Raw genomic sequence first — 26426 nt, 5'->3', positions numbered from 1 at the left:
GATTACATTCCCGGTACGAACCCCTTGAAGATGCGGGGACCCCTTGGCGGTCAAGAGGAATTTCGAGCCGTTAAGATGCGCCTCGGCCGTTCGGTGGCATTGCTACGTTGAGGCAAGGCGGTAATGGCGACGCCACGAACGGTAATTGCGACATTACGGTTTGTGGCTTTATATAACGGTACGGCAGTCAGTAGACGTCGATACGCTCCAGGCTTCGCATCGTTTACTCTGTCGGTCTTTCTGTCGCGATGGGTCAGGACATCGAAGCCGTGCCACAGGCGCGCATCAGCGAAGACGGGAACTCACTCAAGGCGCCTACGAGAGTTGGAAGAGAAGAGCTCGCGGACATTGTGCGGCCCCATGAGAGCTACGAAGGTCTTCATCGATTTGATCCAGAGGCGTCATGGACCATAGAAGAAGAGCGCAAGGTTGTGCGGAAGACCGATCTCCGCCTTCTCAGTTGGCTTTGTCTCATGATGCTGGTATGAGATTTGAATCAACGGCCATGTTGGATGCGCTAACAATCTCCAGGTACTACAATTGGACAGGGGCAACGTTTCCAATGCTCTTGCCGATAATCTATTGAACGATCTTGGCCTGACCAGTGACGATTACAACAACGGCACAACCATCCAACTACTGGCATTTCTCACCGCTGAATTTCCAGTCCAATTCCTCACTAAGCGATATGGCTTCAAAATTGTACTTCCCACCATGATGATGGGTTGGGGCATGGCATCTTGGGGCCAATCCTGGATGCACGACCGCACTTCCTGTACGCAATGTTTTCTTATGAGATGCATATAAATAACGCTGACATGGTGCGTCAAATTTAGTCTACCTAGGGCGCGCGGCGATTGGTTTCTGCGAAGGCGGCTTTATCCCTGGAGTTATTCTCTTCGCGACCTACTTTTACAAGTCCAAGGAGCTATCGATCCGACTCGCAGCATTCTGGTCCTCGCTCAATGTTGCGCGTGTCATCTCTGCGTTGCTCGCCGCTGGTATTCTTGAGATGCGCGGAATTGGTGGGAAGCCTGGATGGTTCTGGCTGTTTTTACTCGAGGGGCTTTTCACCGTCATTATTGCTATTCTCTCGTACATGTATCTGCCAGCCTCGCCGACGTCGACCAAGAATGTGCTATGGCGTAAGTCGTGGTACACCGAGCGTGAGGAAACGATCATGGTCAATCGGATCCTCCGGGACGATCCAGCAAAGGGACTCACCGCACTGAAAGAGCCAGCGACATTCAAGGATATCCGCGCAGCATGGAGCGATCAGTCAATGTGGGGATTGTATTTCATCGGTCTTGTGGCCTACAGTAAGTGCTATACCTGCGCGTTACAAGCTAATAGAAGGCCGTCTTTCATATCTGGTCATTCGCTGACTTTGCACCTCTGCAGTTCCTGCTTCTCCAGTCCAGGGCTACCTTACTCTGACACTCAAGCGACTCGGCTTCTCGACGTTCAACAGCAACATGTTAACTGTGCCATCGGCTGTGCTCCAGATCATCACGATGTTGGCTTTGGCATACTCGAGCGACTACTTCAACGAGCGCGCCTTCCATTGCATCCTTGGAGAATTCTGGATCATGCCGCTACTCATCGCTCTACTCACGCTCCCTGATGGTGGTCGAGAGTGGGGACGCTTTTCCCTAATCACGCTCATCTCCGGATATCCGTACTTCCATCCACTGGTCTCATCTTGGATTTCAGAAAACACATTCGACGTCAAGAAGCGTGCCATCACAGCCGCCACATACAACGTGATCGTCCAAATCGGTTCCTTGATCAGTTCGCAAATCTACCGCAAGTACGATGGACCATACTACAAGCAAGGTAACTCCGTGTTGGTGGCGATCTGCGCTCTGTCGTTGATCACTTTCATTGTCCAAAGGCAGGTTCTGGTCCGAATGAATAAGAAGAAGCAGCAAAAGTGGGACCAAATGACTTCCGAAGAGAAGGCTGTGTACCAAGCCGATACGATTTCTCGCGAGCAAGACGGCAACAAGCGTCTTGACTTCAGGTTCGCGACCTAGGGTATGGTCGATCTCGCCGTATTGCGAAGTGGAGACCGAGGGATTGGCCTTGTCAACAGATTTAGTACGATTAAATTCAAGGAGAAGTTTTTGGTACGAAACAGTCGAATGGAGCTATGCACGTGTTCCTCATGTCAGAATCCGTCCCATTCAAGGGATTCTGGACAGACCGGCCGCAAGTGCGTCAAGGTTTCACATGCCGGTATTCGGACAACCTGAGAGCTTCCAGAATCCTTCCAGAAGAGAAACTCAATGCAGCTGATTTTAGATCAGTCTTCCAGCCTATCCAGGCTCTAATTTCGACGCATGGAACTTTCCCTCTGGAATCCATCTAGAGCCACATTCGAATGTTGTCGTTGATCGCTCCACTTTCACCCGAGGCTAAGTATGGCGTGATTCCGGGGTAAAATGACGATTCCCCAGATCTGACGTCCCGAAGTGGAACCTTATGACGCGGCTACATGCTCCCGCCGTACCGAGGTTCCTCCCAAACAGTCACTATGTCCGGCGCAGGAAGGCGGAAAACCTCAACCCGAAGATGTCCCATTTTCCGAAGCTGCCTTTGAGACTAGGCGTGATCTTCGGCATGCCTGCGACGGCTGCACGTGGAAATCTCCTCGTCTCGATAGCTCGGAGGAACAATTGACCGATTCATGCACCTTCGTTCGAGTTTTGTTGATGTGTCTAGGTGATTGATTAGTTCATTCTTCACAACAAGAGCCAAACATAAACGATCAGAAAGATGGCGTGGGAAGAACCTCGTAAGACTGGTATGCAATACCGCCGACTTGGCAGCTCAGGACTACACGTTTCGGTTCTGGGACTCGGAGGATGGCTCACGTACGTGTCAGCAGGGAGAGAAGAAAACCTACATGCTAACGAGCAGTCAGATTCGGTGGTCATGTTGAGAATGGTAAACGCTTCTTATAAATCAGTGATACGTGCAGTGATTAACATACGTGCCAGAACTCACATTCTCGTGCATGAAACAAGCTTATGACTGCGGTATCAACTTTTTCGATACAGCTGAGAGGTACGACAATACGTTTTTCCTATTGTGTCTAACGTTGAAGCTAACATCTTACAGTTATGCTGCCGGCCAATCGGAGATCGTCATGGGACAAGCTATCAAGAAGTTTGGCTGGAAACGCAACGATCTGGTGATTAGCACCAAGCTCAACTGGGGTCAGTAAACGTTTATATGGCGAGAGAACTACTCACTTATTTTTGTTTTAGGTGGAGCCAATGGTGAGGTCCTTGTTAACAATCACGGCTTGTCGCGGAAACATATCATTGAGGGCCTCCGCGCCTCACTTGATCGTTTAGATCTTGAGTACGTGGACATCGTGGTAAGCAGTCAATGTTGAACAAGCGTTTGCATGACAGTTTGCTAATGTCTACATAGTAAGTTGATCCTTTGACCCCTTTGAGAGATTCGAAAAGTAACGCCCCTGGTACAACTTTCCTCGAATTGCTTTTTTTGGCAGACCACTTGTGCTGACTGGGGCTTCTACTCGAATAGGTATGCGCACCGGCCCGACAGGCTCTGTGGTATGGAAGAGACGGTTCGTGCTTTCAATCATGTCATTGAACAAAAGGGATGGGCCATGTACTGGGGCACGAGTGAATGGAGCGCCGACGAGATTGCAGAGGCGTGCGGAATCGCAAAACAGCTCGGCCTCATCGCCCCAGTAGTGGAGCAGCCGATGTATAACCTGATTACAAGGCAGAAGGTCGAACGTGAGTTCCAGCGTCTATATGCCAGGTTCGGCATTGGCCTGACTACATTTTCGCCTTTGAACTTTGGACTCCTAAGTGGAAAGTACAACGACAGTCCCGATGCCCCACCGGCTGGATCCAGATTCGCGGAAGGAAACGACAAGTTCGTTAATAGCATGCGGGATTCGTATGGAAACGATAGCTGGAAGGGAATGATCGAGAAAGCCACCAAGCTCGCGGTATGATTCCGCAAAACCACAACAATCCAGTGAGCTAATTTTGAACAGCCAATCGCAAAGAGACTGGGTGTTACCCAATCTCAGCTGTCGCTAGCATGGTGTCTCAAGAACCAGCATGTTTCTGCTGTCATCACAGGAGCATCGCGCCCTGAGCAAGTCGTAGAGAATTGTGCCGCATTGAAAGCATTGGATAAGATAACACCCGAAATATTGGCTGAGATCGACGAGATCGTAGGGAAGATCCAATTGGACCCAGCGAGACAGGATTAGACAACGTCGTGCGATAAACGTGTTCGAGGAGCTGAATCTGTAAAGCTGTACATAATCTATGTCAATCAAAGCTTTAGATCTAGAGCGAAAACGGGCCGTTCAGACGACAGGAAAATGGAATGCAACTGCTTGTGGGATACACGAGTAACACGCACCCACGCACAAATCAGTGTGGATTTCAAGAACTGAGTGACAACGACGTTATCATGTTGAACGCTCAGTGGAAGAGCGGTGATTGTGCTTGCCCGACCCCTGCTGACCATCACATGGCCTGCACTAACATTCCCCTTGTCAACGAGTAACTTACTGCAAACTCACCGCCAGGTCCAGCGTCGCCATCGCCTGCAGCCTACAAAGATATGCCCACACCTCCGTCGACTTAAAAGGAGAAGCAGAAAACGTGGGACTCAACCCAAGTGATGCAAATTTTGCCCTGGCCGATGGCGCTGTCGTGGCGTATGATGTCCGGAACCGGAGGGCAGATTGGAGTACAGTCCAGTACATCATTCCTACTATTTCCCGCACATGGATCGGCAATTCTAGGTTTGATCACTACGTTATTGAGCATCGTCATTCATCATGCAGGCAATTTTAGCAGCCCAGCTAGTTGGAGTTCGTTCGACTTTTTTCTTGCAACCTGGAATCCGTGAATTCTATGAGCGACCGAGCGGCCAAGGTTTGTAGAGAAATCGCGGCATGAAGATGTATCCAATATTGGGAACGAAATGACTGACTCATCTATAATACAAACGCCGCATAGCGTAATCGATACGTATCAAATTTGACAGCTTCAACTGAATCCTGTACGCTCACGAAACTGTCTGATCCACTCGGGATCATCTGCCACCGTTTGATTCCACGCGTCATCCGCATCCTGATACAGCAACCTTCTCGACTCGCGCTGGAACATCTCATCCGTAGGCATGACTCCCAGCATCATTTGCTGTCGCGCAAACCGCGCAAGATGGCGAGTCAACGTATCTGCGAACAATCGCGTCTCGACGACGTTCTGGAATGACAAGTTCCCATTTGCTGTCGCAAATTCCGGAGGCTGGTCATCCGCGATTGGTGACAAAGCAGGTTCAAGATTGTGTTCTTGCGCCGCAGATATCAGAGATTCTAACTCCATTTGCGAAATGACTTGTTTCGTGTGATCAATCGACTCATGGTTTGTCGCAGAGAAGGGAACGAGTGTTACCGCTTGAGCTGCGATGAGATATGGCGGAAATGCGTTTGATACACGCGCATCGATCTCAGGATCGAGTCCGTGTTCGCCTTTCCAGTCCCACATGGTCTTCCCGCTGCGGAAGTGCGCGGCAAGATGGTCCGTCCGCTCTTCCCAGCTGTCTAATCGTGCATCGCAGAAGCCACAGCGACTCGTCACTGGAGTAGAGTGGACTTTCCAGTCGTCAATGAGGGGAAGCGTCTCCAGCCCATGGACGAGACGGAGATGCTGCACGAGATGGTCTTTTCTTCTGAAGGTGCGAGGCGTCGTATGACCACCTTGACATGCGCTGTAATTGTGGCTCTCGAGATGGTTTTGCGTTGGATCGAGGGCGCTGCAGTAGGCGCAGTGCACTCGTCCCGTTAGAGGAAGTACAACCGAGCCACCGTGTGGGGTGCAGATCCATTCCTCCATGTTCAGATGGAGTGACTTTTCATGTCGCGCCCAGTCATATTTGTGCTTGAATGTATCGCAGCAAAATGTACATTTGAAGATGCGATCTGCTGTATCTTTTGGCTTTGCCTTCGACTTTGGTGCTGCGCGGGGTTTGTTGGCTCGTCGACGGCGCGATTGAGAAGTGCCGGACTGGTTCGAATGCACAGAATTGTCGCTGACGCCGCTGTCGAGACTTGTCGATGAGGACGGACCTCGATAAGTTTTGAAAGCATCGGCTTTGCATGCATCAAAGCTCGAGTTGCGACTCCCTCGGGAACTTTCGCTAAAGGGCTGCTGAACCATGGCGTCGTAGATTGCGGATAGAGATGCAGCCTCTTCCTCGGGTGGCGAATTCTGCCATCGCTCTATGGCCAGCGGCTGCGCTGGCGAACCGCATTGAGTTGGAGTAGGTATTGCGATAGGTCTGCTTCGACTGGTAGATCTGCGAAGCACGTACTTGCTTCGCCGACGTGGTAGCCTGCGTTGCGGTGGTGGGGTCGGACAAGAGCTTTGTATCAGCTGATCGAAGGCAAAAGAATCGAGCGCGTTAACATCACCAGTGTTGGCTGCAGGCTCTGCTGGGTGCATATAATTTACTGGCAGGTCATCGAAAAGTGGCAAGGTATTGAGGTCGTCGGCCGTACCAGGGGTTGCGTAGCTCGCGTTGTCGAAAGCCGATTGGAAGTCCAAGGCACTCATATCGGGATGCCAAAGATCATCGAAAACGTTTGGCGTAGCAGTACCGAAAGCCCAGTCTGGGGTTTCTTGTTGTTGTTGCTGTTGTGCGTCCATGCTGGCACGGCCTGATGACGTGGTAGGGTGCAAGAAACAAATCGAGTCAGACTTATGCAAAACCGTACTTGAAGTCGAAGCCCGAAATCGGAGCTATTGTACACAGATATTGACAGGGCTTCTCCGAAATTTCCAGCGCCGAGGTGAGCACGTCTAGGCCCTCTGCACCGTGCTATGATGCAAGCGGAAGCGCCTTAAAGTTCGTAGGGCGTGTGATCCAGAAACAGTTTAGCCGGCTCCTAAGCATCAAGCGATTTGTATAGCCTTTGACAATAGATTTCTGGCATTGAAACAGTGCATACCAGAAGTGACGTTGTTCAACGCAAACATTTTGTCGTCCACGGTGCTGCCAGCGCAAACAAACCGCCCACTGTGATCTCCCATCTACCAGCATTGAAAGCTGTGCTGCATTGCACGATACTCTCCCAGCGCCCTATTCGCGGTACAAAGCACAGCAGACGCGTGATACTGCTAACCCAGCAGACCGCTACCTAGATTTTTGGATTGCCTTGTTGGCCTAAGTGCTACAATGTAATCGCCCGACATAAATCTCCATAGAAAGGTGTCTTAGTGACTTTCAGAGGCATGACAGTAGATCCGGTATGGGCTTGTACTTGGATGCGCGTGGCTTATGTAGCATGGCGATCGCTGGATCTTGGGCCCTGTACTGTATTTTGTGGACCGTTGGAAGCTTCAAGTTTCCAGTGTCACGTACTGTCTGATACATGACTAGCCAGTCATCTACGCTTCCCTTCTCCCGTGCTTGACAATCTGGGTATCAAGCTTGTTATTTTAGGCCATATCTCTGGAATGCGAAAAGGTTTCGTTATCGCATCATCCATGCCTGCGGCCACGGCTTCCTGGATCTGCTCGACGCGTGCGTTCGCACTGACAGCAAGAAGAGGCAGCCGAAATTTCTGATTTTGTATCGGAGCTGACCGTTCATCTGAAGGTAAAGGTCCTTGTTGCCCTGAAGCGGATGGGGGAAGTCCTAGTAGGCCTCGCTTTTCGTACTCTCGGATACGCCGCGCGCAAGTTAGACCATCCATGATCGGCATCTCGATATCAAGGAGTATGATATCCAATTCGGCTTTTGGTTGGCAGTCCTCCTTGAACTCAATGCCATCAACGGCTTCGTGTTCGTTGCGCCAGAAAATGCTGCGTTTCAACCAGTCGAGCGCCTCTTGCCCGTTTCCTGCCACATGGACTGTCCACCCACATTTGTCTAGCTGTTTCTTTAGAACCCTTTGGTTCACCAGGTTATCTTCCACAATGAGTACGTTGAGTTTGACTGAATTCATGGCGATCTGGTAATCACATGTGCGATCAACGAGCGAGGTTTCTTGAGATGCACGCCCAACAACATGATCCGCGGGTGGTTCAGCTAGCCGTGTGCCTACAAAAAACGCGAATGTAGAGCCGACGTCAGCCGCAGAGGCTACACCTATTCCCCCACCTAGCAGCGTTGTGAGTGATTTCGAGATGAATAAGCCGAGCCCGGAGCCCCCATATTTTACGTGGGTGCGCGGCGATGCCTGCGTAAACCTTGAGAACAGATTCTTTTGCTCATCTTCAGTCATGCCGCAGCCGGTGTCTGTGACTTTGATCCAGAGGTGACACATCCTTCCTGCGCCCCATTCAGACTGATTGAAGATATCCGGGCCTTTGGACGCTGCGCTAGTGAACGAAATCGCATGCCAGATGGCAGGAGGACGCTCCCATGAAGCACCGAGTTTTACTATAATTTTACGAATCGGTCGCTCTTTTGTAAACTTGATTGCATTCGTTCTTGCACAAGTCAGTAACGTGCGAAATGATTTTCGTCAGTAATCTGGGCCTTACAACAGGTTTATCAAGATTTGTAGCAGCCGCGAAGGGTCAAGCATGACCCACTCAACCTGCTTAATGCTTTCGTCCTCAACAAATCCGAGTTGTATGTCCATTTGCTGACATTCGACCACGAACATTTTGATAGCATCCGACACTACCACAGTGGGCCGGACGCGGACTGGCGTGATGATGATGAGGTCCGAATCTAGCTTCGAAAGCGTGAGTACATCATCAATAACCCGCTTCTGGTGCATGGAACACGACACAATGGTTTGTAGTGCGTCAAGACTCGAGCTCAAGTCTTCTTGGACGACACTCGGATCAAGTATGTCGCCAGTGGCTTTCGAGGGCTTGATGAGTAATCGCTGTAGTTCAGCAATGACCAGTTCAGCGCACTGAACAACGGCAGAGAGCGGATTACGAAGCTCATGGGAGGTCATGTCAATGAAGTTTTCCTGTTGTCGTTTCGCTTCAAGTGCTTCTTGTACACGACGGTGTTGCAATCTTGTAAGTTTCATCTCTGAAACCCTTGCCTGTTCGAGTGCCTCGACCCGAGCTTGTATTGCCTCCTGCGTCTTCTTCTGATCGGCAATATCAATAGTATTGCCAGCAATACTAATAAGCACGTTATCTTCGTCAAATATAGGGACACACGCAGAGAGCACGTAGCCGTGTGACTTCCATCTCATCTCGAAGGTCACTGGAATACCCTGAGCTAGCTTGTTCCACATGCTCAAGACCAGGGACTGGTCTTCTGGATGTACAAGGTCCATGAACGAGAAGTTGACATGAGCAGGAAGATCTCTCGGATGTGAACTTGGGCGTGTCAACCAGGTGTAGTTAGTGATTAAACGGCCATGCTTACCTCAACTTGTACCATGCCTCGTTTGCATGAAGAAGTTTGCCTTCTGTGTTATACTCGAAGACGCCAACATCACTCATCTCCATCATTGCCTGGATCCCTTCCCAGCGAGCAATTAGGTTCGTGCGTGGTATGGAGTGAGATAGTGATCTAGTTCTTGAGTCAATCCCTGTTGCAAATCCCTCTTTTGCCGGCGTATAGACGTGACTTCGATCGGTGAATGACGTATTGGGATATCCGGTTCTTGCCTGCCCGGCATCACCCTTCCCCAGTGATTTTTCTCCAGAAACGACTTTTAGCCCGCTAGCCTGCATCGGTAACTGCGCAGACCACGTCCATCCCGCGAACTCGTGCTGCACGTCGCCATGACCACGCAGCGATTGTGCCCATGAACGAAAAAGCAAGGCTTCTTCTTTCTCATCCAAAATTTTACTCCGCAGTTCGCCATCTCGAAAAGCTTCGTTGACGTAGAGTAGATCAAAGTTGAGGGCTGTTGGACCGATTTTAATGACAAACTTCGGCGCGGGGTGGAGCTCTATGGCCTCGAGGTCGAATACATCATGTGCACTGGTGCCTGCATGCATTGGCATCGCGTCCACGTCCGAATTGGTGTTCATAGACTATCGCTATCTAGAGTTCACAGTTTGGGTTTTCGCGGAGCACGTTTGGTTCGTCAGGAGAGCGGATGTTTGTACATGATATGCCGGATCTAGACTACGCCAGACCCTGAATCGGCCCACTCCAGACGCCATTGTCTGTGGATCAGTGGCTTCCCTGCATGAACGTCATTGGGCTTGCGAAGAAGCCGACGCTTCGATGGCAACATAGTCTAATAGCGCTTGTGTTGCTGTGCTGGCTCTAGTAATTAGTGCGGCAATATGGCACGTCAACGGCAACAAGCATATCCACATACCTTTTAATCAGACACGTGGGAAAATACATACCGTGCTCTAGTTTTCGCAGAGAAATTAGTACAGGACGACTGCATATACATCTATGGACTGCAAACAGCCATTGTTTCTGCTAGATCTGTTCGATCTGAGACTAGTGACATCATGAGGGGATTAACTAATGCACGTCACAGCCGTAGCTTGCTGTGAATGCTATTGCTGAAGCAGACTTACTCCTTTTTATCTATACATAAACAAGTCAGAAATGCGTTTGCACCTAATATGTAATTCTTCGGCGACTATATAGGAAGTTAGTTTCTGTGTCGTATCTATTCCAGCAGACTAGTACTACTCGTATATAAGTATACTGAAACAGAACTACGTGCAGATCTGTTTGGTTCCTAGAATTCCTGCTTGGCAGCACTGCTAACCTTGTGGGTTTGAGACTATCGAAGGCGTGAAAACAAAATCTCCGTCTGCGAAGCTTCGGTGACGTCATGATCCCCAGAATCTGGTCTCCTGAATTGGAGCTCATACGTGAACGATGAGATACTCGAGGGGCGTATGCTACAGACTGCTCTGGCAAAGCAACAGCCCCATCCAGGATTACATCACGCATGCATGTAATGTCACGTGACCACGCGCGGCGCTAGCGCACTGGCAGGTCCGATCGCAGGATTAGCTCGCAACTCAACAACATCACCAGCACTTTTGCATTTGCCTCAACAAGTCGAAGAATATACCTGCTACTTACGTCCAGGTCTACGAGAAAAAATCGGTCGCACAAAGTACACCGCCAATCACTCTCGCAACATGAGCGACGACTTTGGGCTTAGCTCTGATGACGAGGCAGAGTTACTTGCAGCATCCGAGCACGTCGCGGATGGCAAGCGCAGTCATGGTACTTACGAGGCTACGGGACCCTCTAGCAAGCGCCAGAAAGTCGAAGGAAATGCTCAAGCAACGTCACCAAGCACTAGACTAGCAAACGATGTTTTGAAAGGCCGTTTTGGTCTGAGCGGCTTTCGACTTGAGCAGGAAGCTGCTATCACTCGAATTTTGGATGGCGGTAGCACAGTCGTCGTGTTTCCGACCGGCTCAGGCAAGTCTCTCGTATACCAGATCCCCGCTGTTTGCTTCCGTTACCAAGATGAAGAAGCTGGGCGCCGCATATCGCAAAGCAAAGGTGTCAGTCTCGTAATTTCGCCTCTCATCGCCCTCATGAAGGATCAGGTTGACGCCTTGCTCAAACGAGGGATTAAAGCGGCCGTCCTGAACTCGTCCGTCAGCCGCGACTACTATCTGGCGACTCAAGATGACCTTCGACATGGCCGCTTGGATTTGCTGTACTGTGCACCTGAGCGACTGAACAGCGAAGGGTTTATCGCTTCTTTGAAAGACATACCGGGCGGCATACGACTCCTTGCTGTTGACGAAGCGCATTGTATATCAGAATGGGGCCATTCTTTCCGTCCAGACTACCTCAAGATAGCTCGATTCGCAAAGGAGGCCAACGTGGAGAGGGTGGTGTGTCTCACTGCAACCGCTACAGAGAAGGTTGCCAAAGATATCAGAGATGCGTTCTCGATCCCCAGTGAGGGCCTCTTCCAGACCACCATGTATCGACCAAATTTACGACTACTGGCCGAAGCGAACCCCAAAGGCACCGACTACAAAGCGAAACTGGTTGCGCATCTGCGCAAATATCCTGGCCCGACCATTGTGTACGTCACCCTACAAAAGCACACCGAATCTTTGGCGGATGACTTGAACCAGCGAGGGTTCAAGGCTAAACCGTATCACGGCGGTATGACTCCTGATGTGCGCTCCAAGACCCAAGACGAGTTTCTTGCAAGCAAAGACATGATTGTAGTTGCCACGATTGCTTTTGGGATGGGAATCGACAAGCCAGATATCCGCAACATTGTTCACTTCGACATTCCAGATTCAATCGAAAGTTATAGTCAGCAGATTGGCAGAGCTGGCCGCGACGGGAAGCCTAGTGTTTGCCTGTTCTACCTCGCAACAAAAGATTTCCATCTCCGCAACATCTTCACCTATGGAGCAAGGCCCTCTTTGCGATCGCTCCGGCTCTTGCTCGAAGACATATGTTCGCCTGCGAATAAGAAATTGAAGGTCGGAGAGACTTTTACAGTATCTTTGTACACGCAGGCTAGGGAAGTCGACATTAGCGCCATCGTCCTCGGGATCATTTACGCTCAACTCGAACTACATTACAAACTCTTTCGCGCTGCCGGAACCCTCTATAGTACCTACAAGTACGCCACCAAAGACGCAAATACCATCAAGAACGACACCACTGCAGCAGCGAACGTCATCAAGAAAGCTTCCGTCAAAGCAACAAAGTGGACGCATGTCGCGGTAGACGACCTTGCCAATACCTCTCGGATGGAACGGGCAGACTTGGTCCGCAAGCTCAATCAGTGGAATGAGCAGGGTGCAATCGAGTTGAAGACTGAAGGAGTTCGAAATATGTTCAGACTTGAGCGACGTCTGCCGTCCACAAAGAAAGAGATCGATGAAATCATCAACCAGCTCGATGAAGGCATGGGTGCGACAGAAAAGATGAACTTGGACCGTACCAAAGCCCTCATTGATCTGATCACAGATAAGCAGTGCTTCTCGCGCGCGCTGGCAAGCTATTTTGGCGAGACTGGCAGCCATGCCCCAGTAAATTGCGGTCATTGTACATGGTGCGAGACTCATGCTCAAGTCGTGCTGCCCAACGAACCACCGCTGCCTCCGGATCCAGCGAAAGTTCAGAAGGTTCTGGACAAGATTAGTGTTCGGGACGACCCGCGCTTCCTTGCTAAGATAGCATTTGGCATCAAGAGCCCGCGTGGAACAGATCTGAAGGTTTACAACACTGGAGTATTCGAGTCGATGAATGTTTGCGACTTTATGGAATTGCTGCAAGTGTTTACCAGGGCGTGCGAGGCGAGCAAAGGAAAGCGATAAGGTGGGCAGGGTCAGCGATATCGAAGCAAGGCCCCCGTCCTAGGATCGTTTTGATGTCGCAGTTGGAGAGCATCCCGATTTTACAGTAGATGCAAGACTGTAGATCTCAGTACAGTTGGTCTTGTATAGGATGGCCTGTAGACGGATGGAAACAACGATACCCAATGCAACGTTAATGCTGCAATCCTGAGCGTAAATCTCAGCGCTCCACGCAACTCTTTCTACATCTGGCGAGTGGACATGCGTTCCCTGAACACATCTGAGATCTACCATCCTGTGATGACTTACAGATCGTTAAGCATTACGCGACAACACTCTACCGATAGCCGACGTCAATCTCCTCAACCCTAGCTTCCCCACCAGGATTAGACGTGCCTTACAAAGTCCTGACAAAACCCCACCATAACTCAACTCCACCTGTACGGTCCCGACGAATCAGATAACCTGGAGTGATGCAGCGCGTCATCCGGCCCGACTCAGCAGCTGTCATCGTTGTGGGGTAGCTTGGAGCTCTGCGCGACGAACAACCACTTGTGACGCCGAAAGAGACTGCCGCAGCTTTAACGTTGCCAGGATGTACCGTTCTTATGCGGTAGTTTTGCTTTCGAATATATTACCACTTCAGTCCTCAATCTCTCAACGCATCAACCGTTTCCTAGACGTCGCGCTTCTAACATCTCAGTGCGGGGCATCGCTATGACAGCTCCTACCTCCAAATGTGACGTTCTTATCGTCGGTGCTGGGCCTGCGGGCATGATGCTCGCCACGTGGATGGCGCGCATGGGCATCACCACGCGCATCGTGGATAAGAGAGGAAGCAAGATCTACGCGGGCCAGGCGGATGGCTTACAACTACGCAGTCTAGAGATATTCGATAGTTTTGGGTTTGCAGATCGTGCCGTCAAGGAGGCGAATCATTTGCTTGAGGTAAGTTTGTTTTACATCGCGGAGATGATGTCATGTGATGGAGTTTAGCTGACTTTGGGTGTGTAGTTTTGTATGTGGGTAAGCTTCTCCTCCTCTTCCTCTATCCAGATGGAATTGGCCATGTTAATGTAATTTTGAGTAGAACCCCGGTGAAGACGGTCTCATCCGGCGCTCCGACCGCGTCCCCGACGTGCCCGTCGGCCTCTCTCGCTTCACGGAAATCGTCCTTCACCAAGGCCGAATCGAGCGCTTCTTCCTCGACCACATCAAGAAACATTCAAAGGGCTGCCTCAACGTCGAGCGCGGCGTGCTGCCCGAATCCCTCCACATCGCAGATACATGCGCCGACCACAGCGCGGACAATTATCCGATTACAGTCCAACTAAGGCACTTGAGCGAGGAAGAAGCGAAGCCTGCGCAGAGTAAGGCGTCAGGCGTGAGTGATGGATTGTTCAGGAGTAATCTTGCTGAAGATGATACTGATGATTTGATCGGGAGGAGTAGGGAGAAGGAAGGGCAGACGGAGGTTGTGCAGGCGAAGTATATGGTCGGTTGTGATGGGGCGCATAGTTGGACTAGGCGACAGTTGGGCTTTCAACTCGAGGGTGAACCGACGGATTACATTTGGGGAGTGCTAGGTATACCACATCCCCTCTCCCTACAACTACACCCCTCCATTGGGTGAGATGTAAATGGCGCTCATATGGATATACAGATATCATCCCGCTCACAAACTTCCCCGACATTCGCATGCGCTGCGCCGTGCATTCCGCCACCTCGGGCTCCCTCATGGTCATCCCCCGCGAAAACAAACTCGTCCGCCTCTACATCCAACTCACCGAAATCAAGCCCGACGCCAGCGGGCGCGCCGACCGCAGCCAAATCACGCCCGACACCATCATCCGCGCCGCGCAGAAGATTCTCGCGCCGTACACGCTCGCCTACGAGTACTGCGACTGGTGGACGGCGTACCAGATCGGCCAACGGGTGGGCACGGATTTCAGCTACCAGGAGCGAGTGTTTTTGGCGGGCGATGCGGTGCATACGCATAGTCCCAAGGCCGGACAGGGTATGAATGTTAGTATGCAGGATAGTTACAATCTGGGATGGAAGATTGGAATGGTTGTCAAGGGGCTTGCGAAGCCGGAGATTCTCAAGACGTATCAAAGCGAGAGGCGACGGATTGCGAAGGATCTCATCGCTTTCGATCATAAGTTCAGTCGGCTGTTTAGCGGGCGCCCGGCGAAAGATGTCATGGATGCCGAGGGCGTGAGCATGGAGGAATTCAAGGCCGCGTTTCTCAAGGGGAACCTATTCGCGAGCGGGCTGAGCGTAGATTACGGGACGAGCATGCTCGTAGCCAAACCCGGCGATGCGACGGAGGAAGGAGACGGGACGGACGTCTCCTCCTCGCACTCCGAGAAAGCCGTGGGCAAGCAGGATCTCGCGACGAACGTCAGACTCGGCATGCGCTTCCCCAGTTACAAAGTGCTCAACCAATCCGACGCGCGGCCGTGGGAATTCCAGCCCAAGCTGAAGAGCGACGGACGCTTCAGGATCATTGTTTTTGCCGGCGATGTTGTGGAGGAGAAGCAACAGGCGAGGCTGCAAGCTTTCTGCGCGAAACTCACGGCTTCGGCATTCCTGGCGAAGCATTTACACAAGGACATACACGTCCTTACTGTTCATTCGTCCAAGCGCGTCGAGGTAGAACTCCTACGCGACTTTCCCGATGTGCTGCATCCGTACGATGAGAAGACGGGCTGGGACTACGACTCGGTATATGTGGATGACGAGAGCTATCACGAGGGCTTTGCAGATGCGTACAAGGGGTACGGAGTCAGCAGGGAAAGTGGATGTGTGGTAGTGGCGAGACCGGATCAGTATGTTGGACATATTGATAGTCTGGATGAGGAGGGATACGCGGGTGTTGAGACGTATTTCAGAGGGGTGTTTGTGGGGTAGTTTCTGTTGTGGTAGCGTTGTGGTACTTCGTAGTAGCTTTCATCCGAAGTTTTGTCCGCTTGCGTGACGTGAAGTGAGGCTAACAGATAGGCTACCATAGAGAGTAAGAGGTAGTTCAGGTAACGTCGGCCAGGTAACGCAAAAGAGGAGCTAAGCGCTGACGACGATGGTGTGAGGACCGGAGTACACTATTGGAGGCTCTTGTTTGCAAGGCAGACTTGGATGTTGATGTCGATCAACCCAGTCGCGTCGAGTTCCACGCCTGCACAACACATGGCAACCATAGCGAACTGCCAAAAAGGAATCACGAAGACGATGCATGTCACGACATGGAAGAAGTCGTACAATCTGATAGTTGCATGTAAATCCGGTGTTGGCGGTGTCCATGTTTCAGCCCCACGGGCCGCAGCATGGGTGGCCTGGCGTGTTGCCCTGCCAACGTCCGGCAACTAAACAAGCCCGCAGCAGCCGGAACCTTTGCACTGCACCGCACGCAAACCGCACCCGTCATCGAGAGACATTCATATCGCATTCCTGAGGCGCATTCGTTACATTGTTGCAGACCCCTAATTGACTATTTCGCTGCGTTCGACGATACCCAATTCACGCGATTCCCTTTTGGCGCGTCTTGTCGCAATCACAACACCGTCGCACAAGTCGCCATGGAGCGCTCCACAACACCGGGCGGTACACACTACGGGCGGCCACCCGCATATGATGACGAGGATGGCTTCTCTCCCAACATGCAAGGAGGCTCAACAATGCGCTTGTTGACAAACGTCGACGACAGCCACAGCTACATGCCGTGAGTATCTCTCCCACGTTGTTCATTCTTTCTGCTCTTTCCGTCGTTCCATTCCACTCCATACTCATCTGCCCCTCCACGCAGAAGACCCTCTTTCGAAGAGTCGGCTTCATCCATGTCGGGCGCGAATAGCACCACGGCAGCGCTGGGCGCGCGCATGACTTCTTCCGAGGTTGGCAAGCAAAAGGCCGCCGAGTCGGGCATCGTCGACTTCTTGCGGGAGGCGGGCGATGCGCTGAACTCGAGCTCTAGCGCTGCTGCCGTTCCTTCGACGCAGTCCATGCCGCGCCGCAAGACGCTCAATGTTCGGTTCGTCGACCCTGCAAAGTCGAAGAAGCACTCGAATCTGGAGAAGAACCCAGGCTTACCCATGTCCCATTTCTACAGACCACATTCGCCCACGCGCGCATATCAATCCACAGTCTCGTCATTGTCACGGACACCCTCTGTCATGGACACGGCACCGAATATGCCGCCGCCATCAGAAGACTCGCCTTCATATGTGCCGTACCGACGGCCATTATCACCTGACCGGTCGTATTCACCCACCCGCACATCAGTCGACTACTCGCGACCAGCGGCTTCATCAATCTCGTATGAGCCAGCAGATCTTAATGGCAGTCCGCGACCGGGCACTCCGTCATCGAGATATGGCGGAGGCCGACCAGGCAGCCCCAAGCGGCCACTACCTCCTGCGCCGCTGTTCTCTGGTGCTGCGCGGCCGGTTTCGCGTGACTCTGAAATGACCATGGACATGACCGATATGACTTCGATACCCATTGACGAGGACGACCCCTTCACTGAGCGAGGAGAGAGCCGGCCCGACCTGCACTCGCGCGCTTCATACATGTCCGACGACACTTATACAGACGTATACACCACAGTCGACGAGAAAGAAAAGGTCGAGCACTATGGCCCTGCTCCAGATGGCGCACAGACACGACGTGGTGCGCGAGACGCCGTCATGACCAAAAAGGAGGTCCGCTTGATCAACGGTGAACTCATCTTGGAGTGTAAAATTCCGACCATCTTGTACAGTTTCCTGCCGCGCCGCGACGACATCGAGTTTACCCACATGCGGTACACAGCCGTCACCTGCGATCCAGACGACTTTGTGGAGCGCGGCTACCAATTACGACAAAACATCGGTAACGCGCGCGAGACGGAGCTCTTCATCTGCATCACCATGTACAACGAGAACGAGATTGACTTCACCCGGACGATGCACGGAGTTATGCAAAACATCAGCCACTTCTGCTCGCGTATGAAGTCGAGAACATGGGGCAAGGACGGATGGCAGAAGATTGTCGTCTGCATCATCTCCGACGGGCGAGGAAAAGTGCACCCTCGTACGCTTGATGCGATTGCCGCCATGGGCTGTTTCCAGGAAGGCATTGCGAAGAACCACGTCAACCAGAAGGAGGTCACAGCCCACGTGTACGAGTACACCACCCAGGTTTCCCTGGATTCGGACCTGAAGTTCAAGGGAGCCGAGAAGGGCATTGTGCCTTGTCAGATGATCTTCTGTCTCAAGGAGCGCAACTCCAAGAAGCTCAACTCGCATCGTTGGTTCTTCAACGCTTTTGGTCGCGCACTGAACCCCAATGTGTGCATTCTGCTCGATGTGGGAACGAAGCCTGGCCCCAAGGCTCTGTACCATCTCTGGAAGGCGTTCGACACAGACTCATCCGTGGCTGGAGCTGCAGGCGAGATCAAGGCCGGCAAAGGCAAAGCGTGGCTCGGACTTCTTAACCCGCTTGTTGCGTCGCAGAACTTTGAGTACAAGATGTCGAATATCCTCGACAAGCCGCTTGAGTCGGTGTTTGGCTACATTACTGTGTTGCCTGGTGCCCTGTCGGCATATCGATACCACGCTCTGCAAAACGATCACACAGGTCATGGTCCCCTCAGCCAATACTTCAAGGGAGAGACGCTGCACGGCCAAGATGCTGATGTGTTTACCGCAAACATGTACTTGGCTGAAGATCGTATTCTTTGTTGGGAGCTTGTCGCGAAGCGCAGTGAGCAGTGGGTCTTGAAGTATGTCAAGGCGGCGACAGGAGAGACTGATGTGCCTGGTAATTGGTGAACCAAACTCTATATGATGTTAGCTAATATCCACAGACTCTGTTCCCGAGTTCATCTCGCAACGTCGTCGCTGGCTCAACGGAGCCTTCTTCGCTGCTGTCTACTCCCTCCTCCACTTCAAACAAGTCTGGTCGACCGACCACACCATCTGGCGCAAGATCTTGCTGCACATCGAATTCGTCTACCAATTCGTGCAACTGCTCTTCACATTCTTCTCGCTCGCCAACTTCTACCTGACCTTCTTCTTCGTCGCCGGCTCACTCGCCGACCCGAAAATGGATCCTTTCGGCCACAACATTGGGAAATACGTCTTCTACATCCTTCGCTACACCTGCACACTTCTCATCTGCATGCAATTCATCCTCTCCATGGGTAATCGACCACAAGGCGCCAAGAAGATGTTTTTCTGGAGTATGATCATGTACGGTGTCATCATGGCCTACACAACCTTTGCCTCCTTCTACATCGTCGTAATTCAACTCAAGGACCCCAAAGCCCCAAAGACGCTCGGCAACAACGTCTTCACCAACCTGATCATCTCGTCCGCCACAACCATCGGCCTTTACTTCGTCATGTCCTTCATGTACTTCGACCCCTGGCATATGTTCACCTCGTCAGCGCAATACTTCGCCTTGCTTCCCTCGTACATTGCAACCCTCCAGGTCTACGCTTTCTGCAACACCCACGACATCACCTGGGGTACCAAAGGTGATAACGTAGCTAAAACTGATCTCGGAGATGCGAAAGCCAAGACCAAAAACGTCGTCGAGCTCGAAATGCCCAGCGAGCAACTTGACATCGACTCCGGCTATGACGAGGCGCTGCGCAACCTTCGCGATCGCGTCGAAGTTCCGGAACCACCTATCTCGGAATCACAGCAGCAGGAAGACTACTACCGCGCCGTGCGCACGTACATGGTCGTCATCTGGCTCATCAGCAACGCCATCCTCGCCATGGCCGTGTCCGAAGCATACGGCAACCGCGCCGTAACCAACAACTTCTACCTGACATTCATCCTCTGGGCCGTCGCCGGGCTGGCGTTCTTCCGAGCCATCGGCAGCACGACATTCCTCGTCATCAACTGGATCCACAAGATCATGGAGACTAAGCTCAAGTGGGAGGATCGCATGGAGGATAAGAAAGGCAGGACGAATCTTGGTGGCGGGCGCAGGTTGGGCGGTTGGAAGGCGAAGTTCGGATTAGGATGGGGAGGCGGGAGTGGGCTGACAAGTTGGATGAGTGGCAGTAGCATTAAGAGTAAGATGAGTAGCATGGCGCCGAGTAGTTGGGGTGGGAGCAGTGTGGGGAGATAAGGAGAAGAAAGGGGATTCGGGTAATGATTTGATGATACCTGCCTAGATGGGCTATTTTTTGGGATGGCGTTTTGGGTGCGGAAAGTGGTGTGTAGATAGCAGCCCTTGTCGTCTTGGACATGGATGACGAGCTTAATGACATGAGACTTGTATATGGTCAAACACTTACGATATTGACTTGTGATGTTGTGATCCCTTGTACATATTGCAAAACATACAGGAAAATCATATTCAAGGTATCAATCTGCCCAGGCCAAGACTTCATAGAAGCTAGAAGTAATTCAAAAGCGCTAGGTATCATAGCACTCCCAGTCCCAACCCTACCACCCCACCCATCATAACCCAAAACTCCCAAACACCTCTTCCCATCCCTCGCCTACTCATCCTCCTCTTCTAACACAATCTTCTTACTCATACTATCCACGACCTTGCAATAAAACTTGGCCGCCTGCCCGCGCGGAAAGCAAATCTCCTCGGTCAAGTAATCCGGCAGTAAATCGAGTAACTCGCGATCTCTCTGGTCGTTGAGGAGCGGCTGGTACACGAATTCTGTGTCTTCGTATGCGGAATCGGCGGAGGCGGCGACAGTGAGGTGGAAGTGAAGAGCTGGCTATGTGTTAGTGGGTGCGATGGGAGAGGGGACAGGGGTTTCGACGTACTTCCATTCCTTCCAGTCTGCAGACAATCATACACGTCTTCCTCGTCCTCGTTGCGCTTCATGCCGAGGATGATCAGGTTGGTCAAGTCGCTGTACAGATCGACTTTCTGCTTTGCGAGTTGCGCTTCCTTTGCAGCCTCCGCCGTACCTGGCAATACGACGCCGTTTGATCTGGGCTTCACGGCGCTTCCGGGGACGTTCTTGGACTCGGGCTGCTGCGAGGAGCGCGCGGCGGCGAGTTTGTTGGAGAGTGTTTTGCTCTCGTTTTGCGCGGCGGTGACTGAGTCGGAGAGTTTCTTGTTTTCGGATGCGAGGCGCGTGTTTTCTTTGGAGAGCGAGGCGATTTCCTTCTTCATTGAGGGGAGGTCGGAGGTGCGGGACTGGAGTTCTGCCATTTGCTGTTTCAGGGCTTTGATGACTGCGTCTTGGTCTGGGAATGCTGTTAGATTCTATCGACCACTTCAATGCCGCCAAACTCACCCTTTGCGGTCTGCTCAGTCCTCTTCCGCAGCTGCTCAAAGTTCGACTCCTTCCCTGACGACGCCGCCTCCTTGAGCGTCTCGTACTTGACCGTCATAGCCTCCAGCTTCCTCGTCAAATCGCCGACTTTCCGCCGCAGAACCGGATCTCGCTCAGAATCCGACGCGCTTCCCGCTCGGCGTGCACCAGCTGAAGTCTGTCGCGCCCTGCTTGGTGGTACCTGTGCGCGTCGTGCCGATGGTCGCGGCGGCGGCGGCATGCTCTCCGGTATCTCATCCACCTCTATCGAATCCTCGATATCCATGGGATCTTCTTCCGGCTCAGGCTGCGTCTCGGGAATTGTCGCAGGCTCGGGCTCTGCTGCCACACGTCTCGTCCGCGCCTTCGGCTCCTTCTTCGGCGCAGGTTCTTGCGCCGCCGGTTTGCGCCCTCTCTTCGCGGGCGCCGGTGCCTCTACGACTTCTTCATGTGCCTTCGCTGGTCGACCTCTCTTAGTGGCCTTGACAGGTGGCGCGACGTCCTCCTCAAAATCGTCCACCTCTTCCGTATCGCTGCCATTGACGGCGTTGCGCTCAGCAAGGGCTCTGCGCCCGCCCTTGGCAGGCGCCTTTTTCACGACTGCCGCACTCGTCTTCTTCACGCCCAACACGCTCGAGCCGCTGACCCGACGCGTCGCCGGCCTTCCTTTTGCGGTCGCCTTAGTCGCAGTCGCCGTCACTTTGGTTTGCGCGGCTTTTCCACGCGCTTTCTTCGCCGGCGCCCTGTTTTCGGCGTTGGATTCGGGTGTGGGCAGCGCGTTGAGCTCGTCGTCGTCGGAGCCCGAGTCGACGGTGAAGGAGTAGTTTGCGATCGCACTGCGGGGCGCCATTTTGTGCGATTTGGTGGTGCGCGCGCAAGTTTGTGTCGTGGTGTTGTTGTGCTGTTGCTAGCTCGCGACGTGCGATAGGAAGTGGGATGTGTAAACAACATGGCCCGAGCGCGACTTCGTGGTGCTCGTGCGCGGGTACTCCGCAACACCATCTTGAACATCACGACATGTACGTCATACAACCAATAAGTGTATCACGAGGAACTGAAATGGCTTGACACTATCAAACCACCTCAACTCAGCTTCCCATTTATTTCACCATGTCCCTCCAAACCCCACCCATCCCCTCATCCCAAGTCTTCACAATCTTTGCCGCCATCCCCGCCCCAATACACTCCTCGCCTCCCCTCCACTTCCCCCTAACCTCATCAACAAACTCCTCCACACTCAAAGCCCCCTGATTCTTCTCCTTCTTATTATCGTCCGGATCCTCCCTCTCACGATGTAGATCCGTCGCCACCGTCGGCGGTGCAATCTCCACCACCTTCACATTAGTATTGAGGAGCTGTTGGCGCAGCGCCATGGACCAGAAATGCGCGAACGCTTTCGTCCCGTTGTACACGGGGTTTTGGATGCTGACAGGCACGAAGCCGAGGACGGAGGATATGTTGACGATGAGTGGGTGTTGCTTTGTCTTGAGATGGGGGAGTAGGTGCAGAGCGAGATGCATGGGGCCGCGGATGTTGATGTCGATTTCTTGGTCTGCTTTGCTTGCAAAATCCTCCGCAGTGTCTTTGTTGACATCCAAAGGTCTTTGCACGCCGGCGTTGTTGATTAGGCAGTCGAGCTCGGGGTGTTCGGATGTCAACTTTTCGACGAAGGCGGGTATAGAGGAGACGGCGCCCGTGTCGAGGACGTAGTATGCTGCTGCGCCTATCTCTTTTGACGCAGACTGGAGGTTTGATTCCGTGCGCCCGCAGATTATGACTTTCTTGCCGTCTTTGATGAGTTGGTGGGCGAGGGCTTTGCCAATGCCGCCGCCTCCGCCGGTTACGAGTGCACACTTGAAGGAGTAGTTTGAGGAGGACATGTTGGAAGATAATTTTTAGAGCAAGAAAAGGATTTTCTCGCTTGTTGGACACGCAGTATATAGTTATGCCTAAGTACATCAAAAGTTCGTAGTCTGGCTAGTGACGTCGCCACATGCCGTCATGTTTGCGATGGCACGAATGCGTCACATCACATTTGGAATCTCATCTAGAGGGAGCAGTTCGGCCGATCGCGGCACACTTTCAATGCGATTGGAGGCTAGGCCAATGTCGTAGGATTTCTGAAAGCCTGTCGCGTGCTTGCAAATACTTAGAACTTGACCATGCGCGAGTAATCAGCGTGGTTCTACGACAGGGCAGCGTACTGCGTGTCAAAAGCGTAGACATATACGAATGCTGCTCATCAGTCGCTTTCCGACACGTGAAGAGAACGCTGTGCATGAAGATTCTTTCCGGATGCTTCGTTCCAATGCATGCTGTTGGTACATTTGTCGTATCTACAGTTCGCCTTCGTCCCCAAATCATCCTCCACGTCACATGCGATGATCAATCGCGCAGACTGTCCTTTTCTCCCTCTCCCCCTCCATGCCTCGTGCCCATCTCAAGCTTGTTTTCCCTGCACCTTATCCGCCGCCTTCTCAATGTATTGCCTGTAGAACTAATCAGTCCCCAACACTCTCTACACATGTTGATATCGAGAAACAGCCGTATACGTCCGTTCCCTTTCATCGCGGAAGATGTAAAATAGCGTCGACGTACTTTACAAAGCTCTCCTCGTCCTTGCTCTTCGCGTTGATGGGAGGCGAGGTCGGGGCCTCGGCCTTCTTGCCGCCGGTGGCAAGCACGGCGCCGCCAATGGTTACGGTGAGGGTTGCGATGGCGAGCTGTGGGCGGTGTTAGTCAGCCCCAATTCCTCTCGACCCAAAACTTCGCCCGGGGTGATGCGCGGGTTGAGAGCTTCAAGCTTTTCTCCCGGGGAACGTACGATGTGCGATCCGACCTGGCGGCCCATGATGTTGTACATAGCAACCATATTTGCGATGTTGAGGGTTCGACGGGCCGTAGAGTGGCGGATGAAGAGTCAATGGATGGGGTTCGTGAGAGTCGTTGGGTAAGGTTTAGCTATGCCGAAAGCTTCGCGGACGGTGTTGCGCCTAGTGCTTAGTCATGTGCGTCAAGCCACAGTCCAAATTTCCGTGAACATCCGCCTTATCGGCCCACTCCCACCGCTAGAGGAATTCCCAAGACCTTTTCGCCCACGTACCTAGATAAAGGGGAAAAGAGCAGTAGCACAACGGGCTGTATGCGAATTGTTCATTTCTACCTACCTATGAAGGTATCTAGGTCACTAACATACACGCAGGTATCTGAATAAGAGTCTTCATGTGTGTCGCCCATGTAAGCAAACAAGGACGTAGATCGGGAACGACTCGGTCTTCATCTACACTTTCCCCGCATGAACGAATCGTTAGCGTTTCTAGTGCAAGAGCCAGTTCAAGGGTTTCTAAATAGTACAATATTAGATTGGACAAAAACCCTAGCGGTGGCTCTTGCACGAGAAAACAGCTAACAGTTCGTCCAGGAGGGAGGGGTAAGTGTAGACCACGGGGACCTGAAATCTAGATCCCGCTTACTGACCTGCAGCTCTTTCATACCTAAACAGTATGGTACGATTATGTTGTCGGTCCGACCTCTGACTGAAGTACGAATGACCTCGTATCTACAAGGGGGAGGCATATGCGGATGGGTTGTAGGACTCAGTTTACGGACGAAGTTTATATAGAAAATGGTTGAATTTGTAGAAGATTCGCTGGCCCACTGACCTATCTACACATGCTCCCCCCTTGTATCTAGTCAGCGCGGTGGGGCTAAATTTCGCACGTACAGCTGAGCACAGCGATAACTTCCAAACCGACAGCGTTTCTGTATTGTATGGTATACAGCAGTACTTACTAGAGCACATCTTCTGTGTTCTTGACAACGGGGTGTACATTGATTAACAGTGATGCACAATTTATCATGCTGTGAAGTTGATGAGAGGAAGCATGCGGGGGAAACCCTGGGTAACTTTAGAGGAAGCAAACAGCCGACTTCTACAAAGTTTAACTGTTATCCTTGCGTTGTGGGGGTGTGGTCTTTTTGATACGAGCTAGCTTCTGCGCCGAGTGCTCAGTAAAAACAACTCCTTCGTATAGCCGTATAGTCTCGGCCCGTATAGTCTCGACCGGTATAGTCTCAGCCCAAATCATGTTTTCGGGTCTCGGCCCATACTATGTTTTCAGGTCAGCATTGTGCACTGCCACTTATCAGTACTACAGTTTCAAGGAGTATTGTTTCTCAACAGGTAAGACTTACAGTGCATACACAGTATAGCCTGCACTTAATCTCAACAAGGCTAAGGATTATGCTGCTGAGAAGGACCTCCATTTGAGCGTCCCGGTCTCTTTTAGTTTAAGATCTACGGCACAAAGTCTTCACAGCGTTAATAACGCAAGCAAGATAAGAAAGAATGCTTAGATGGAGATATCCGGAATTCAATCGCCGACCTAAGCATTAATGCGCCATGCTTGTAATCAAATGGCATCTGATACGAGGTGGAGAGACGTCCTAACTATTTTGTAAGGATCATAGCGGACAGTTTGGTACCGTTTCCAAGGTTTGCAACCCCCGCTGCGCGGGGGTTGCAAATCTGGAATTGTATTTATAGATGCAGTCTAGATGCCATATGAAACCTGTTTGCCTCCACATATGTTCAGGATCCAATCCAGGTTATCGCTGTTCTGTGGTCTAGAGTCTCCAAACGCTAAGCCGTATCCCTGTGTTTTCTAGCCATTGTCAGTATGTATCACCGTGTCAGACCGTCGCGTATCTATCCTCTTAGAGGGAAACAGGAGCAAATAAGCATAAAAACGTCAGATTTATGCTGCATAATTAGTCTTAGCCTATTAGATTTCATGGCAGCTGATCGACTGCGCTATCCAGGATGCGAATCTGCATTTGGAGACTCTGTCTGAACGAAGCTGACAGCCTTTGGCTAACAGATCCCATCACGTAAC

General features: G+C 51.9%; 8 protein-coding genes across 8 annotated transcripts; 4 read left to right on the top strand and 4 right to left on the bottom strand.

Moving 5' to 3' along the window:
* Nucleotides 1–248: 248 nt before the first annotated feature.
* On the top strand, nt 249–2036 carry SNOG_13484 (hypothetical protein; the record flags this gene model as incomplete). The annotated part of the gene is made up of 4 exons (XM_001803643.1): nt 249–478; nt 549–775; nt 846–1319; nt 1417–2036. The coding sequence occupies 4 exons, from the start codon at nt 249–251 to the stop codon at nt 2034–2036; spliced, it is 1551 nt and encodes a 516-aa protein (XP_001803695.1).
* Nucleotides 2037–3019: 983 nt separating this feature from the next.
* Nucleotides 3020–4264, top strand: SNOG_13483 (hypothetical protein; the record flags this gene model as incomplete). The annotated part of the gene is made up of 6 exons (XM_001803642.1): nt 3020–3069; nt 3124–3221; nt 3273–3385; nt 3524–3558; nt 3580–3994; nt 4043–4264. 6 exons carry the CDS (start codon nt 3020–3022, stop codon nt 4262–4264), a joined length of 933 nt encoding a protein of 310 aa, XP_001803694.1.
* Nucleotides 4265–5054: 790 nt separating this feature from the next.
* Nucleotides 5055–6716, bottom strand: SNOG_13482 (hypothetical protein; the record flags this gene model as incomplete). The annotated part of the gene is made up of 3 exons (XM_001803641.1): nt 5055–6307; nt 6382–6402; nt 6428–6716. The coding sequence occupies 3 exons, from the start codon at nt 6714–6716 to the stop codon at nt 5055–5057; spliced, it is 1563 nt and encodes a 520-aa protein (XP_001803693.1).
* A 737-nt stretch (nt 6717–7453) lies between these two features.
* SNOG_13481 (hypothetical protein) lies at nt 7454–9494 on the bottom strand (the record flags this gene model as incomplete). Its single annotated transcript, XM_001803640.1, has 3 exons — nt 7454–8393; nt 8559–9362; nt 9412–9494. 3 exons carry the CDS (start codon nt 9492–9494, stop codon nt 7454–7456), a joined length of 1827 nt encoding a protein of 608 aa, XP_001803692.1.
* A 1617-nt stretch (nt 9495–11111) lies between these two features.
* On the top strand, nt 11112–13277 carry SNOG_13480 (hypothetical protein; the record flags this gene model as incomplete). Its single annotated transcript, XM_001803639.1, has 1 exon — nt 11112–13277. One exon carries the CDS (start codon nt 11112–11114, stop codon nt 13275–13277), a length of 2166 nt encoding a protein of 721 aa, XP_001803691.1.
* A 753-nt stretch (nt 13278–14030) lies between these two features.
* SNOG_13479 (hypothetical protein) lies at nt 14031–20375 on the top strand (the record flags this gene model as incomplete). The annotated part of the gene is made up of 7 exons (XM_001803638.1): nt 14031–14204; nt 14347–14758; nt 14920–16062; nt 16303–16609; nt 16732–16974; nt 17059–19052; nt 19099–20375. 7 exons carry the CDS (start codon nt 14031–14033, stop codon nt 20373–20375), a joined length of 5550 nt encoding a protein of 1849 aa, XP_001803690.1.
* Nucleotides 20376–20751: 376 nt separating this feature from the next.
* Nucleotides 20752–23411, bottom strand: SNOG_13477 (hypothetical protein; the record flags this gene model as incomplete). The annotated part of the gene is made up of 4 exons (XM_001803637.1): nt 20752–20981; nt 21035–21472; nt 21514–22432; nt 22656–23411. 4 exons carry the CDS (start codon nt 23409–23411, stop codon nt 20752–20754), a joined length of 2343 nt encoding a protein of 780 aa, XP_001803689.1.
* A 407-nt stretch (nt 23412–23818) lies between these two features.
* On the bottom strand, nt 23819–24467 carry SNOG_13475 (hypothetical protein). The gene is made up of 3 exons (XM_001803636.1): nt 24356–24467; nt 24130–24254; nt 23819–24020 (listed from the first exon to the last, which is right to left on the bottom strand). Exons 1-3 carry the CDS (start codon nt 24392–24394, stop codon nt 23972–23974), a joined length of 213 nt encoding a protein of 70 aa, XP_001803688.1. The 5' UTR covers nt 24395–24467; the 3' UTR covers nt 23819–23971.
* Nucleotides 24468–26426: the final 1959 nt, after the last annotated feature.

Source organism: Parastagonospora nodorum (assembly GCF_000146915.1).
Source record: "Parastagonospora nodorum SN15 chromosome Unknown scaffold_27, whole genome shotgun sequence".
In the NCBI taxonomy this organism is placed as follows: domain Eukaryota; kingdom Fungi; phylum Ascomycota; class Dothideomycetes; order Pleosporales; family Phaeosphaeriaceae; genus Parastagonospora; species Parastagonospora nodorum.
The sequence above is the reverse complement of the archived record's forward strand: the minus strand, read 5'-3'. Positions and strand labels throughout refer to the sequence as shown.

Bases quoted from the DNA above. Each gene is read 5' to 3' on its own strand.
- SNOG_13475 (XM_001803636.1), bottom strand. From the start codon at position 24,394: ATGTACAACATCATGGGCCGCCAGGTCGGATCGCACATC. The intron at 24,255-24,355 runs GTACGTTCCCCG...CACCGCCCACAG, and splicing joins GCCAGGTCGGATCGCACATC to CTCGCCATCGCAACCCTCAC. The intron at 24,021-24,129 runs GTACGTCGACGC...TTAGTTCTACAG, and splicing joins GACGAGGAGAGCTTTGTAAA to GCAATACATTGAGAAGGCGG.